The sequence below is a fragment of the Cnephaeus nilssonii genome (assembly GCF_951640355.1).
Source record: "Cnephaeus nilssonii genome assembly, chromosome: 5".
Classification (NCBI taxonomy): Eukaryota; Metazoa; Chordata; class Mammalia; order Chiroptera; family Vespertilionidae; genus Cnephaeus; species Cnephaeus nilssonii.
The window spans coordinates 104,347,007-104,363,272 of NC_137076.1; the positions used below are offsets into that span (position 1 = coordinate 104,347,007).

Here is a 16,266-nt window from a genome sequence, read left to right on the forward strand (position 1 = left end):
CCCCTAATACCTTACAGTGGGTAGTTTTCAGAATAAAAAGTAGCTCTTCCAAAAGCCCTGCTTTCATGGTCTTTCCCACAGCATTTTAACCAAGCTTCCATATGTCACTTCTGTAGCCAAAGACTAAAGTTGGACAGAGCCTTTGGAAAGGAATTGAATAAAATTCTGAGAGGTCTTGTGTCTTCCTCCAAAACCGCATTCCAAGGAGAGAGCATTTTTGAGATTTAGTGTCTTAGCTCCTTAGGATTCTCAGTAAAATTGCTTTAACTAAGATTTTGTGGCAAAACAAATTCAAGCCCCATATTTTTTAAACTCTCGCAATCTGAGGATAAAAGGAGACTGGATTGACCCAGAGACAGAGTCCACTAGGTAGTATGGTGGAAGGCTCACATCTGCTCACATCGTAAGTACTCCTTGGCTAGGAAAATGCTCTTTCCTCACCCAATCTGAGGGGAAAGATATGCCTTCTCCTTCCTTACTTACCTCTTTCCCCTACTTTCCCTCCTTAAAGACCAGCAGCGGCAGGATTGGGAAAATAAATAATGCAGGTCTTGTGCTAATAATTCCTGACATAAACTATAACCATCTCGGTTGAAGTTTACTTGCCTGCTTTATAAAATTTGGAGTTCAGAGAACTGCTGCTGAAGGGTAGAGAATCCCTCTTTGCCTGCAGTTGTAGTCACAGGATTTATTAATTTTTATTATTATTTAAAAATACTTTTTTTATTGATTTCAAAGAGGAAGGAAAAGGGAGAAGAGAGAAATAGAAACATCAATGTTGAGAATCATTGATCAGCTGCCTCCTGCACGCCCCATGCCCCCTACTGGGGATCGATTCTGCAACCTGGGCATGTGCCCTTGACCGGAATGGAACCCAGGACCCTTCAGTCCGCAGGCCGACGCTCAACCCACTGAGCCAAACCGTCCAGGGCATAGTCACAGGATTTATATTACATAATAAAGGGAGAGCCAGGCCCCCACCTTTCCTCCAGTGTGCTCCTTGCATAAGCAGCCTCCGCTTCCTCAGTGGTTTGGAGATTTGGGGATCTCTGATTGCTGCTGCACCATAAAACAGGTAGTAGCTTGATTTAGTAAGCATCAGAAGGACTGTTTGGTTCAACTTTTGCTGAATCGTTTTCAAAAGGAAAGGAATTATTGAATGGGACATACGGAGTTTAGCAGAATGGATGGACTGCGTGGTTGATGGGTCCTGGTCTGTTAAAGAGCTTGGGCAAATGAATAACTGTCCTTGTCAAACAAGGGAATCTCATGGGGTATACATATTGTGGAAACGTTGAGATTACCAAGTCAGTGGTTCTTCCTTTGTCCCCCTCTCTCACCCTCTCCCTCCCCTTTCTTACCTTTCTTTCAACTTTACTTGGGGATTAAGCTTCAAGTGATTTATTTAAATTGGGGTCAGAACAGTTACCATCTCTTAGAATTTTGAATCTGGCACAGTTTAAAGACAACAAAGAAAGAACCCAAGAACTCTGCCGACATGAAAGAAATGATGAGCATGAACCAGCAAAGATTACGAAAGATCAAAATAAACCATGGTATATGAATTATATAACATTGTAAATGTGTCAGCATTTCTTACCTCAAAAAATTTTTATTCCTGGCTGGTGTGGCTCGGTTGGGCATCATCCTGTGCACCGAAAAGTTGCTGGTTAGCTTCCTAGTCAGGGTACATGCCCAGGTTGTGGATTTGATCCCCGTTCGGGGGCGCGCAGGAAGCAGCCAATCTATTGATGGTTCATTTTGGTAAAATAAATTCTGCCATTTAAACCATTTTTTTAAGTGTACAATTTAGTGGCATTAAGTACATTGACAATCTTGTGTAACTATCACCACTGTCTATTTCTAGAACATTATCATCATCCCAAACAGCCTCTGGTAACCTCTATTCTACTTTCTATCTCTCTGAATTTGCCTATTCTGGTACCTCATATAATTGGAATCATATAATATTTGTCCTTTTGTGTCTGGTTTATTTTACTTGGCATAATGTTTTCAAGGTTCATCCATGATGTAGTATGTATCAGCATTCCATTCCTTTTTATGGCTGAATAATGTTTTGTTGTATGTGTGGACCACATTTTGTTTATCTGTCCATCTGTTGATGGCCACTAGGGTTGTTTCCACCTTTTGGCTATTGTGAATATTGTTGCTGTGGACATGGGTGTATCTGTATCTGTTTGAATTCCTACTTTCAGTTCCTTTGGGTATATATCCAGATGTGGAATTACTTTATGAGGAGCTGCTAAACTGTTTCCCAGCCGCACCATTTTACAATCCCACCAGCACAAGGTTTCTGATTTTTCCATGTCCTCGCCAACACTTGTTATTTTCTTTCTTTCTTTCTTTCTTTCTTTTTTTTTTTTTGATAATAGCCATTCTAATGGGTGTGGCAAAAATTTTTGACGGTCTACTCTGATGAATGTTGGATGACTCAGAGTGCTGTTTGCCATTGTGAGGATCCAGTTAGCTCAAGTTACTAAAGGGAACAGTGGCCTAATCCAGTGCCCTCTAAGAGGGGAGCCGCAGGGAGATATTGGCCATCCTAGACAGTATCTGCTTCTTCATAAGACATTTTCATTTACAAAGAGGTTGGTGTCAACCTTTTCTCTATGTGGGTCAGGGGTCAGCTGAAACTCTCAGATTCAGAAGGGGAATAATTTAGGAGCTCTTGGATGTGTGTGAACTTCCTGGGGCACACCAGGCAGCTTTTGGGTTTGGCTTTTCAAGGTTGGATTAGTGGTTTGAGCAGTCCCAGGGAGGAGCTTTTGTAAGAAGTCCTTTGACTTTACTTAAAACCTTATTTTCCCTTTTGCCTTGCCTGATGAACATAGTAAGCCTCGACATATTTTCAAATGGAAAATCAAAAAAACCTAGAGTAGGACCTGGTGGAAAAGGGCTATTATGAAAAAGATGGAAACTCTGGGTGTCTTCAAGTGGTACCATTGCTGCTCATAAATCAATCATTTCCCCTTTTCATTGCTTCAGAGTATTCTTCTTGCACCGAGGAGCTACTGTTGAATAGCTTTGAATGAGTCCTGGTATAGAAAATCTGTTGGTAAATATTTCTGATGGATCACAGTCTTCTCTTCCTTGAAAAACAAACCTATACTGGGAACTGGTGAGACAGAGCTGTGAATAAAAGAAGTAAAGGGAATTAATTTAAGTCTTTCCCCTCGTTTATTTTTTTAAGAAACACTAGTCTTGAGTTCAGCTTGAGGATTGAGTGGAGGATTTTATGATCAAATAAGTTTGGGACATGGCATCTGTCCTGTTTACCTATTGGTGATTTATAACGTGCATTAGCACCCAGCACCCTAAAATTTCCAGGAAGTCCTGCATAAAGGCAATATAACAGTTTTGTTTAGTATGGTATTTTCCAATACCACCCTTCTGTTGAATAAACATCTGACATTCCTTGGAACAATTATTCCTTAGGTCACACATTACGACTCTTACTTTTTATGGACTTTAATATTAAAGCCTTGAGTAGAATAGAGATTTTCTTGAGCCCAACGACGTGTGAAGGCATCCAGAAAAGCAAGTTACTATACCTTTACACCTTCCTCCTCAGTGTCACTCTGCCATCTAAGCATTAATGTACCCTTTATATCTGGCTCCCTGGTATAGGAGTTAGTTTTGTGTCGTTATGGAAAATTCTTTGTAATGGTGATTACTATAGAAGCTTTCTTCTGTGTAATGGTAATTGCAGTAGAAGTCTTTTTTCTTTTTTTTTGGTCCCCTTTCACTTTTGGGTGGGAGATTTTGTTCTTCATGTTGTTTCTCAGTACATATTTGGAAGGGTACCAAGCATTTCTGGGAAATGGGTGCAAAACTTTGGGGATGAGGATAATTTGTTGTGAACTTGGGTCATTAGTTTTAGAGGCTATAAGAGTTTATCACCAAAAAGAGGTTCTACTGCTTGGGGTAGATTGGCCTTTCCCTCTCATCCTGTTTGCCGCTACCTGAGAGACTAGGAGAGAGGCTACTAAGGACCTTGATGTATCCCAGGTGAATGAGCTCAACCCTTTACATAGGGGATGCCCTCTCTTGGGAATGGGTCTCTTTAATACATTCAGCCTTTTGCAGTAGCTGTCACAGATGTTGAGTTTCTGAGCTGGATTAGCTGTGGGACAAAAGAAATCATTGGCATAATATACGTATTGATAATAATCATCTTTTAGAATTATTTTATTACTACATCCTAATTTAATATCTCATTTAATTCTCATAACATCCCTATTACATGTTTAGGGAGAATAATTATAATTCCTCAGTCTTCGAGCTAAGACAAAAAAATTTAAGCTCTAAATTCCTAAGTCTGTTTAGTTTTAAGTATGGGATCAAAACTGGAATCCAGGTCTCCTATCTCCCAAACAAGTGGTCTTTTTGCTAACTGCATTGACTGACGTTTTCTTTGAGGCCAAGTGTTTAAGTACAATTTTAAATAAATACCTGGTATTTGTATGAAAGTATTATGGCATAGAAAATTCAGTAGCCAGAGAGATGAGAAAAATGAGGCTTAGAAAGATCTATTCAGTGTTGTATAGTTTGCAAGTGAAAGCTGCAACTAGCATTTTAGCCCCTTTTTAATCCAGTGTTTCCCTGATAAACCAAGCTATTGATAGATGTTGTCTGTAGCAGATGCTAATAAATATATGTTCAATACAACTCAATCTCTTCTTAAGTCTTCGACCCTTGCTAGGAAGGTTAAGTTTCAGGTTTTACGGAGTGTCAGACTTTTCTCTCAGATCCAGGTTGTAGACCAGGATTACACTGGTCCACTTTGTGGAATGCATCACTTGAATCATATGCCTTTTGGGGGTCTAAGTAATAGTTCTAGATAATGCACATGACCTCCTTCTCACAGGAATCGGGGCAAGAGTTACAACTGAGAATACATATCAGCAATAGGACCAACCATGAAGCCACAAGGGGAGAAGCTGGGCCAGAACTGGCCTTTGGCAGGAGCAGGAATGTCAGTCCACTTAGAGTCTTAGACTGTAGCACTGGATGGAGATGCATAACTAACTGTCTTTGTAGGCCCAGGCGGGGCCCTTGATGGTGTTTCTTAGGCTAGAACAAATAGCTCAGAATGACAGCCCACCCGAGGGGAGAGCCCAGTGAAGAGCCAGGAAATACAAATGGCAGTCAGTGTTATTAACCTAGTCAAGAACAACAGTGATTGATGCCTATCTCTTATTTATTCAGCAAGATATCTTTGAAATAATGTACCACTCTAACCTTTAGTTTAGAGAGGATATTAACTATGGAGGGCAGCTCAGCTTAACACATTGCGGACCAGTAGTTTTATTGCTAGCTTTACCCAGTGGCCAGATAAGTTTCTATTGAACAAGTACAAAAAAAAGTTTTACGTAAATGTTAAAGGGACGCTTTAAAATTAAATACCCATTGCATTTTGAAGTTATTTATTACATGTTCTTACAAGCTAATGTCTTTTTAAAGAATTCTTGTGATCCGTCCGCAGTGTGTTAAGTTGACTCTCAGTCTAAGAAATGATACTGCATCTAGACTGAAAGAGAGCAAGGAGTTCATTGTAGGCAGTGGTTCTCAGCCTTTAGGGAGGATCAGAGTCACCTAGAGGAGCAGGCTGGTTAAAACATGGAACTGGCCCCACTTCCAGAGCTTCTGCTTTAGTAAGTCTGGGCTGCGCCCAAACTTTTGCACTTCTGACAAATTTCCAGGTTGATGCTGATGGTGCTGTGCTTGGGATCACACTTGGAGGACCACTGATCTAGGAAAAAAATGATGAAATGGGTATAGCTGTTTAGTTCCTATTGCTTAAGGCCTTCACAGAGGAGGGTTAGGGAGCTAACATTTAAGTCTCTACCTCAGTCAAGACCCTGTGCTGAGTGATTTGCAATCATTGTTTAACCATGAAAACCACTCTGCAAAGTAATCCTTACTTCCCCCTAGAGTAGCGGTCGCCAACCGTTGGTCCGCGGACCACTGGTGGTGCAGCAAGGTCTGAAAGGTTAGCGACCGCTGCCCTAGAGCATACACATTTAAAAACGTATGAATAATTCTTACTTCAAGGACAGCTTTCACTTACAGCTGAAAGAATAATGTTACACAAACCACTCTATGAATATGATTTTATTTCATGTAGAGGTATGTTATATTGCATTGTTCACTATTCCCTGCTTTTCTTGTAGCTTTATGAGTGATGTAAATGTAGATTAACAGTAATGATTATACAATAGATGGAATTAAATGTTGCAATATATTTTCTCATACGGAACAGAAAGTGAATGGGAGCTTTACTTTAACATTAAGTATAGTACATCTTTTATATCACAAGAAAAATCAGCCTATGAATTTTTGTAATGTCACTAGTTGTTAATGACCAATTCTATTTTAGAATAAATAAAGGAAGGAATGGTGAATTTCAGAATAGTTGGTACTAAGAAAGGACCAAATTCTTTATATTGCAACCACAAGACTTGCTTCTTTAAAGTGTTCTTTGTTAAGGTCGTTTTGAAAGGTCAACTTGTTTCTTAATGGTGCTCAGTGAAGTTGCTGTGTGTTGCTGTTTGACAGATTCGCGCAGAAAAGAAAAGCAGGGATCTCAGCAGTTGAACTGAAGGCACTCCAGGGAAACCTGCCGTTCATTGTGAAAATCATCTTTGATCCTGAAATTAAAAGTAAAGCTGGAAAGGAATTTACAAACAAGAAAAAAAAGAAGTTTGGGATCGGACTTACAGGATCTGGGCTTGGAAATGCCTCAGGTAAATCATCCAGAGCAAGTGTAAGGTTTTCTGTTTTCCCGTGGCAGAAAGTCAATGTCATTGCTTCTGTAAGTTCTCCAGTTCTTAACACAACTTGACACACTATCTTTTTAAGACATTTTCCTTCTGATTTCAGCTGGTTTTGAAGATGTGAATTTTCTTCCATTGCTTCTATTTTCTGCTTTGCTATATAGCTTTAAATAATGAGCGTGGCACAGGGAACATGGTGAATGGAAATTTAGTTAGAATGTGTACAGATCTGCTGGCTTTATGGGAGCTAAACCAACTCCCCCGAAATTAACCTGCCACCAAAAGCCTATTTTGTTCTTCTCTGTCTTCTTTCTGTTTCACAATTGTTCCTTTCCATTCATGCCTGTGGAATTTAAAAGTAACTAAGAGGAAATTGTGTATGTCTTTCATACACATACACCCCATACACATATATACAGGTGTAGGCAAAAGTAGGTCTACAGTTGTGAGTATGCAAAAGTTTATTCTTGTATTATTTACTCTATTTCCCAAATGACTGTAAGCCTACTTTTGCCCACCTCTGTATATACCTCTCACAACACATGTTTAAGAGTGATTATATCCATTTATATTACTACTTTGAATTCATCAGTTCTGGTTTCAGGCAATCACTGAAACAATAAATGAAGCCCTATTAGTCCCCACTCTGCATATACAACTTCTTCCCTTCCTCCTGTCATTATCTTCTACCCTCTCCCCTCTTTGTGTTCAGTGCTGAGGAGAGATATAAAAATAATGAGAGGGCATGGGTTCTTAGGTGGCTTTATGTGAGGCCAGGCAGAACTATGCCCTGAGCGAAGGAAGTCAGAAACTTGCTGGGACTGTGCAGCGACTCGGAAGCAGGCAGGCAGCAGAGGCAAAGAAGGGAATTTGCTGGCTGATGTTAAAAAGACCAGCGGCCTGCCTCCACCCCAACCTCCCTGCCAAGTGGGCCGGCATACCCATTCAGAGTTCTTTCCCATTCAAGTTTTAGTTTGCTGTTTATCAAATACTTGAATTTGGGCTATAAGACACTTATTTTGAGTTTGCAGTCTGGTAGGGTTGGGGGAAATCAGAGAAAGAGAAGAATGGGGTGGGATGTTCCAATGAAGGAAAACATGATGAGAGAGTATATGTATGATAGTCTATAAAGGTATATGTATACAAAAATGTAAACAAATAGACTAATAATTTTTTAATGTTTCAGCAGAAACTTACTGAATAAGAACAAAAAGGCAAAGAGGGAATTTTTATTTTCCCCCATCCTCTTCCTTTATGCTAGTTCAGTTTCAGAGGGAGGCCTTATACTTGTTTGGACCAATTTAGGCGTGTGAGCCCCACCTTCACTCTAGAGTGATTTATAGAGATGTTGAAATGGAAAAGAAGGGTGGATTAACTCTGGGTGCCGAGGCTTTTTCCCCTTTCTTATTTATTATAGAATGAATTGCACACTTTTCAGGAGTCAGGATTAAAGCTGCTGAGCTCCGAGTCACTGGTCTCACCCAGGGGATTTGGGGATATTTGGCTGGTTGTATCTCCATCACGTTCCTGGAGGCATTTGTTGACTGGAGATGCCCAAGTTCTCTTCCAGCTTGTTTTGAGGACTCAGGAGTACAGCGTTAGACTGACCCGCTACCTCCACAGACCCCAGGAAATGGCAGTTCTCCTCTTCAGGGAGTTAGAACAGAGAGTTAGTAATTAGAGATGGATTTGAAGAATATTTATAGCCTAATAAAAGTATTCATTAGGTACTGTATGCTGACTGGTGGCTAAATAAGCTTTAGTTTTTAGAGGTTAAGTATTATGAACAATTTTTTTGTTTTTATGCATCTTAGTTATTTTTCTAATATAAGCCCACAGCTAAATGCTAGTTAAATGTCTTAGATGTACTAAACAGTAGAAGAAACACAATTGTTTTCTGAAAATAGTAGGTGTGGGGATGGGGCAAATGTGTAATAAATTGGTCTTTCAAGTTCTAAAATGAAAACCTCTCTGTTGTAGCCTAGTGTAAGCGGAATGGATCCGCCTTTTGGGGATGCCTTTCGAAGCCACACTTTTTCGGAACAGACTCTAATGAGCACAGATCTCTTAGCAAACAGTTCAGATCCAGATTTCATGTATGAACTGGTAAGTAACATTTGCTTGTATTCTTTGATTTGTGGTAAAAGTGTTGTGGTAGAGTTTTTTTTATTTATAAAGGCCAAATTTGATTCTTGTGATTGTGAGTCTAGTAATTTTAGAAGGACGTATGAGCCCATTGAAAATAGTAAGAGGAATGGTTTTCTGAATATCCTTAGTCTGGTTTTTGATGAGGAGGATGGGAAGCAGTCTTTCTTTAATATATCTAAATACTAAAAGACTTCTCAACTGGAAAATTTACAAATGGTAACATTGAGCAAGGCATACGACACAGAGAATGTGAGACAAAAATTAGCAATTCCAAGCAATATCTGCTTTTTAACCTAAAAGTATATGACGAAGCAGCCTTTCATGTTAGTCCATTAGAGCTTAACTGAATTCTTTGTAATGGCTGCATTGTCTTAATCACATTTTAAAATCACATCTCGACTCATGAGGAGTATTTTATTTGCCAAGCCCTAAAAGTTGTTACGAGGTCTTCCAAAGAGCTTCTTTGTCTATGGCTGAGTTCCAACTCTCTTTGGATTGCTCTTTGCCTCTAACTTTAAGTTCTCATTTAAGAAGGCATATTCTTCTGTGATGAAGGTAAGGTCTTCACTGTTTGCTTTGTAAATGAGCTTGTTTCTAAGGAGGTCCCAATATCCTTCTAGGTCAAAGATCAGGAAATATAAACTTTTTTTCAGGAAGAGTGTTTATAGTAAAGTTTAATAGGCCTTGATATTTGCACCATGCTTCAACCTCTCAAGGGACATGTTTTCCCTCTTTTTTTTCTTGCCCAAGGAAATGATGTTACGTATATGGAATGGTAAAGTTTCATGTAAGTAGCCTTTATCTTAAAATAAAACAGAGCAGAGTTCAAGCACTTGTTTATCAATTTGATATATGAACGTGGATGGAGGTGAATATTTCTTTCCTAAAATATGGTGTGTAATTTTTTTAAACCTTTCTCAGGATAGAGAGATGAACTACCAGCAGAATCCTAGAGACAGCTTCCTTTCTTTGGAGGACTGCAAAGACATTGAAAATCTGGAGTCTTTCACAGATGTCCTGGATAATGAGGGCACTTTAACTTCAAACTGGGAACAGTGGGATACATACTGTGAAGACTTAACGAAGTACACCAAGCTAACCAGCTGTGACATCTGGGGAACAAAAGAAGTGGATTACTTGGGTCTTGATGATTTTTCCAGCCCTTACCAAGATGAAGAGGTCATAAGTAAAACTCCAACTTTGGCCCAGCTTAATAGTGAAGACTCTCAGTCTGTTTCTGATTCCCTGTATTACCCAGATTCACTTTTCAGTGTCAAACAAAATCCTTTGCCCTCTTCATTCCCTGGTAAAAAGATTGCAAGCAGAGCAGCTGCCCCTGTGTGTTCTTCGAAGATTCTTCAAGCTGAGGTCCCTTTGTCAGACTGTGTCCAAAAAGCCAGTAAACCCACTTCAAGCACACAAATCATGGTGAAGACCAACATGCATCATACCGAGAAGGTGAACTTTCATGTTGAATGTAAAGACTATGTTAAAAAGGCAAAAGTAAAGATCAACCCAGTGCAGCAGAGCCGGCCATCGCTGAGCCAGGCTCACGCAGACGCAGCAAAGGAGAACACCTGCTACTGTGGGGTGGTAGCAAAGAGGCCAGAAAAGAAAGGGACGGAGCCTCTTCAGGGTCATGCCACTCCAGCTTTGCCTTTTAAAGAAACCCAGGAACTACTACTCAGTCCCCTGCCCCAGGAGGGTCCTGGGGCAATTGCTGCAGGAGAGAGTAGCAGCCTTTCTGCCAGCACATCGGTCTCAGATTCATCCCAGAAAAAAGAAGAGCACAATTACTCCCTTTTTGTCTCCGACAACTTGGGTGAACAGCCAACCAAATGCAGTCCTGAAGAAGAGGAGGACGATGAGGAGGATGTCGATGATGAGGACCACGATGAAGGATTTGGCAGTGAGCACGAACTTTCTGAAAATGAGGAGGAGGAGGAGGAAGAAGAGGAGGATTATGAAGATGACAAGGATGATGATATTAGTGACACTTTCTCTGAACCAGGTATTATAATGCTTAGAGGCTTACAGACTGATCTGTCTCCTCCTGTGTGGAAATAGGAAGTTTTGCTGTGGATGCTTTCTTTGTCTTAGTGTGAGGATTAAATGACTTAATATCTTGGCTTGGATATGTAAGTGCTTTTTATCTATTCAGACAGCTCTAAAATAATCACTTTTGCTCATATTGTGGCTCATATGCTGATTCCTCGAGGGCTACTTCTAAATTTATTTTATGCTAAGTGACCTGATTTATCACTCTCTTGAGCAGCTGTGCAACGATGCCAAGAATTGATTGGCTTAAAAATATTCCCTTTTTATGCACAAGTCCTTCTGTTATTGTTGAGGTAAGTTAGGAGTCCCTAGAATGGGGAACCAAGGGATGATGGTTTATGTTACTCATGACTATAACCAACAAAGCCTACTGAGTGAATCATGTAAAAGAGAGTTTTTTCTTTGTCTGCTGCATCTTTCGTTTGCACAGTATTTTTCCACTGAAGAAAAATACCTGCTATAATTGAATAAGCACGAAGGAGACTGTTTTATTTATATATAGCGCTTACAAACAGAGGGAGAAAGAAAGTGAGACCTGTGGGGAGCTGGTCCACTTCAGCATTTACACGCTTGGGCTGTTGCTGCTGTTGGCTTGTGCAGTTTATTTATGAAAATGGCATTGCCAAGTGGAACACAGTTAATACACAAAGAAGTGAAGATCTTCAAGTTTAAGCAAAAGTTATTTTCTTCAGAAATAATGTTGATACTGTAACACCTACATGAAAAATCAAGTTATTAAAAAACTTTAACATTGTCAAAGAAATCCCTTCCCGTTTGTTATGATGATTGCTGGAATTGCCAGCAGTATAAACATTGGTATTTAATTTTTGGAAGGGTTTTTAAGGCATAGTAGCTCTATTGTAGGCACTGAAGCACTGTTACTACTGAAAGACTCCTTTTAGTGCAATCTTACTATTACACAAATGCTTAGCTTGATGTATTTGATACAACCAAGTTGTTTGACTTGGGTGGGGTTGCAACTCAGGAAAAGGTACATTAAGTTTAATGTGGAGGAAAGGAGATTTTGCCTTTTCCTTGGTTTACTTTAGAACTCTGTATAGTCTAGATAGAACAATTGTCTTTCCTCCTTAGCAGGAAAGTTTTTCAACAAACTAATAAAATCTGCTTTGAAATATTTCAAGGGAAGTTGTCTTTGTAGCTGGTGGTTTGCTTAGCCTCCCTCCCATAGGAAGACCAGTGTGGTCCTCAAGTCTGGCAGGTCAGCCCTATTGCTTGAGTACTTATTTAGAATTAGGATAGGAGGGTAGCGGGAGGGAGACCAGCAGGAGACAGGTAGTAACTAAGGGAAATGGAAAGTGTGGGGAAGGAAATGCCTTTGCCAGCTGGTGTTTAAAGGAATAGATAAATCAGTGAGTAAATCCCACCACCACCACCACACAGGCAAGGACCTATGCTACCTGCCCACTTCTGGTTCTAGCTTTTCTTCTCTTTGACTTTTAACTCCACTTTAAATTCATTCTTGAGCTTTTGACTTGGTTTTGTGTTGGGAGGTGAGTGGGTCCATGAAGAGAGGCCATTGGTAGATTGACCCTCCTTTCCATTTTCTCGGCCTTTGACTCTGATAAGGCCGGGGACCGTGTCAGAGTTGGTGTTGTCCTGGTAGGCCGCATTTCCTTGCTGGTGTTAGAAGCAACCGGCGCTGCTCTAAAACAGAGCTAGGTTAGCTGGCACTCTGCAGGGCTGGCTCTCCTCTTGGTGCAACTCAACAGGGCTGAGTGTTTGGATGGCATTGAATTCACTTACTTTCATTTGACTTCAAGTACAACCTCCTTGGTTAGTATCACTTACTAGTTCTCACAAATGTTAAAGAATGATAGTCTTAAATCAGCACAGTTTCGTGGTTGTTACTGGGTTTTATTCATATTTGCTAATGAAAATTTCCCTTTTTCTTGAAAGAAGGAGCTAAGCAAGCGACTTTAGGGGTGCACAAGTGAATTATTGGTGAGAAGCAGGAAGGAGTTCTTTGAAGCTGCAAAGTGGGAGTAGTTATAGTTTCTTCAGAGTGCTAGTTTTAGAGTGGGTTGATTGGTTTAATTTGCAGCAGACAGTTTATAAAGGCCCTTTTGTGGTGACTAGCTCCCTGGATGCTGGTTCTTGGCAGTCTGCTGCTACAGTGCCCGAGTCTACAAAGCTCTAGGAGAGGTGTAAATGGAGTTTCAGTCCCGACTCTGGACTGGCTCCCAAGTTTTAATAGAGCCTATTCTGTGGTCAGGCTACATTGCTTGGGGTCACGGAGTTACATGGGGTAAGATTAAGAATTGGGCCCCCAGAATGAGAGTTTATTTTGTAATCCCTAGTAAACATTTTTACGATTGACTTTACCAGCTTAATGGCAGTAATCCTCACTAACCAAAGATGTGGGATTGGAATTTTAGGCAATAAATAATCCTTTTTGACTTTCTTTTGATAATCATGTCAGGAAGGAATGAGGTCAGTATGGCCCATTAAATGAAAAAAAAGGGAAAAGGCTGATGGGAAATGTGTGAGTGCCTCCTTTTGTGTCTGGCACTGTGTGTATTAGGCATTGGCTGTACAGCGGTGAGCAGAATAGACATGGTCCTCATCTTCATGGAGCTCAGAGTTGACTGTATCTATTTACTGTTGTGATTTCTGTCTTCTAATACATTTATCTGTGCTGGGACTTGGCAAGAGAGAGGTGCAGGATGAGTTTCTTACAACTTATTTGACCGTAGAACTCACTTGGGGATGAAGGCATATCTTATAGTAATAGTGTTTCTCAGAACATACTTTGAGAGATATTTACAGACATTAAATGCTAGACCAGTGATCTGGGAATATAATATTTCTGCATTTTACTGGATCATGGTAGTCTCTGTATTAAAAGGTGGATGACTTTAGCTAACAAGTCCATTGTGTGTGTGTGTGTGTGTGTGTGTGTACATGTGTACTATGGTGTATGCTCTTAGAAAATGTGAAAATAGCCCTAACCCTGTGGTCAGCAAACTGCGGCTTTTTGGCCCCTTGAGTGTGGCTCTTCCACAAAATACCACGGCCTGGGTGAGTCTATTTTGAAGAAGTGGCATTAGAAGAAGTTTAAGTTAAAAAAATTTGGCTCTCAAAAGAAATTTCAATTGTCGTACTGTTGATATTTGGCTCTGTTGACTAATGAGTTTGCCGACCACTGCCCTAACTGGTTTGGCTCAGTGGATAGAGCGTCGTCCTGTGGACTGAAGGGTCCCAGGCTCGATTCCGGTCAAGGGCATGTACCTTGGTTGCGGGCACATCCCCAGTAGGGAGTGTGCAAGAGAACTGAATTGATGTTTCTCTCTCATCAATGTTTCTAAGTCTCTATCCCTCTCCTTTCCTCTCTGTAAAAAAATCAATAACATATATTTTTAAAAAAAGAAAATGTGACAATACTAGGTCAAAGAAAACTGATGATCCTTTAAGTACTTAAAAAAAGACAACATATATAAAGTAAATAAAACTGGTAACTAATTTGGGTGGGATAGAAGAAATAAAAATCTTCATGACTTTTTGAATTTAATATGGATTGTATATGAAAAAAATCCATTTAGACATTTTAACTGGAGAGGCACAGGGAAAGTGAGACATTCAGTTGGAGCTAAACTCCTTAAGTCTTGGGGCCTCAGTCAGTCCCAGGCTCTGCCCAATCATTTAAACCCTCCATCTTTCCACCAACATCATGAGTGTGTTTCTTTGTGAAAAGGGGGCTAATGATCTTTTCCTATCAGGTTCTTATAAGGCTCCAATGAAGTATCTGTGAGTGAAATATGTAAGGACAAGTTGCTAGCTAAGGGAACATATCAAATAATGTTGGGGACATGGGTTCACCCCTTTAAGTCCACACTTCTGTGAGCTCTCACAAGTGCACGTAACCACCACCATCTGAGGAAGTTGTATATAAAGATGTCCGCCTGATGCTTGGGACTGGAATAGACTTAAATGTGGAATACCAGTTCTTGATGTTGGTGGGAAGATGGGAGTGTTTGGGTTGGTCCATCTGCCAGTGTTAGGTGCTCGTAGGCATAGGAGGGTAATCTCTGCGAGCCAGTAATTTTGGGTTGGCCTGGGCCAGGGCCTTGTTACAAAGGCCATTTCAGGTGGCACAGTGTGGCCCTGCGTCTTTTCCAAAGCTACGTGGAAAACTGGGAACAAGATAAAATCCTTCCGTTTGAAGCAAAGCATTCACACAAGTAAAAAGGCCAAAGCTATATAACAATTTTTAAAAATTGGACTTCTAGAAATTATTGTGTTGCTGAACTTGTGCATTATTTCTTATAAAAGAACCTAAGGTTTGCAGTCCCACTGCCTGCCATAGTGTTCTGAAGAACCACAGGTGCACTCTAATGCTGTCCTGCACTTGCCCTGACTGTTGCCTCGAAATCATTTGCTGCTTCCAACTGATTCTCTTTTAAAGGTCATGTGTATTGAGGCATAATTTTCACACAGTAAAATCCATTCCCTTTGTGCACCGCACCCTTCAGTGAGTTTTCACAAAGTGCATGTCATAATGTAATCACACCCCCCGCCCCCCCCGCCCCGTTTCTCTCGTTCCTTTATAGTTAGTCCCTCCCTCCACCCCCAGCTCCTGGCAATCACTTTGTCCCTATAATGTTGCCTTTTCATGAATGTCATGTAAATGGAATCATAGTCTTAATTCTTAATCTAAACAAAACCTGGTAAAATTCTACCCCCCCTCCCCCATCCCAAATGCTCAGATGTCATCACTTTTTTAGTGTCCGTTCCAGAGGAGTCACATTTTTAGTAGGGAAAGTGGTCATTTTGCTTGGCCAGTGCAGCCCAATTTCTTCTGGCTACCTTAGGTTTAGGGTTGTGGACATCCTGTGCATGACCCATCCGCATCACCCCAGGTACCTAGCCCTAGTGCATGGAATACATACACGGTGGGCATTCTCTGAGGGTATGCGAGATTGAGAGGTCAGCCTGTATTGGGACTGACCAGTCGTTCTAGCAGCTCAGAATTACGTATTTTCTGAAATTTCCTATTAGTAAGGAAAACAACTTCTTAAAAAATGAAGTAAATGCAGATTGTTTCCAGTAAAACATTAGAATAGGCATATACGTTTTTTTGTTTGTTTGTTTTTAATATGGAAAGCTTCACGAATTTGCATGTCATCCTTGCGCAGGGGGCATGTTAATCTTCTCTGTATCGTTTCAATTTTAGTATATGTGCTGCCAAAGCGAGCACGGCATATACACTTTTAATAGCCTATGTGAGAACTGCCATTTGTGTACT

The 16,266-nt window shown here is 40.4% G+C and overlaps 1 protein-coding gene across 4 annotated transcripts in view; it reads left to right on the forward strand.

The window, feature by feature from the left end:
• The window catches only part of CREBRF (CREB3 regulatory factor), a 48,011-nt gene that overhangs the window by 11,680 nt on the left and 20,065 nt on the right, over positions 1–16,266 (forward strand). For 3 of the 4 annotated variants that reach the window (XM_079772187.1, XM_079772189.1, XM_079772188.1), the window contains exons 2-4: positions 6,580–6,767; positions 8,778–8,903; positions 9,867–10,956. In XM_079772187.1, coding sequence (XP_079628313.1) covers positions 6,759–6,767; positions 8,778–8,903; positions 9,867–10,956 — 1,225 coding nt within the window. In that variant the 5' untranslated portion in view covers positions 6,580–6,758. Of the gene's footprint in view, positions 1–6,579; positions 6,768–8,777; positions 8,904–9,866; positions 10,957–16,266 lie in introns of those variants that run through there. The other variant, XM_079772190.1, reaches the window with a different exon arrangement.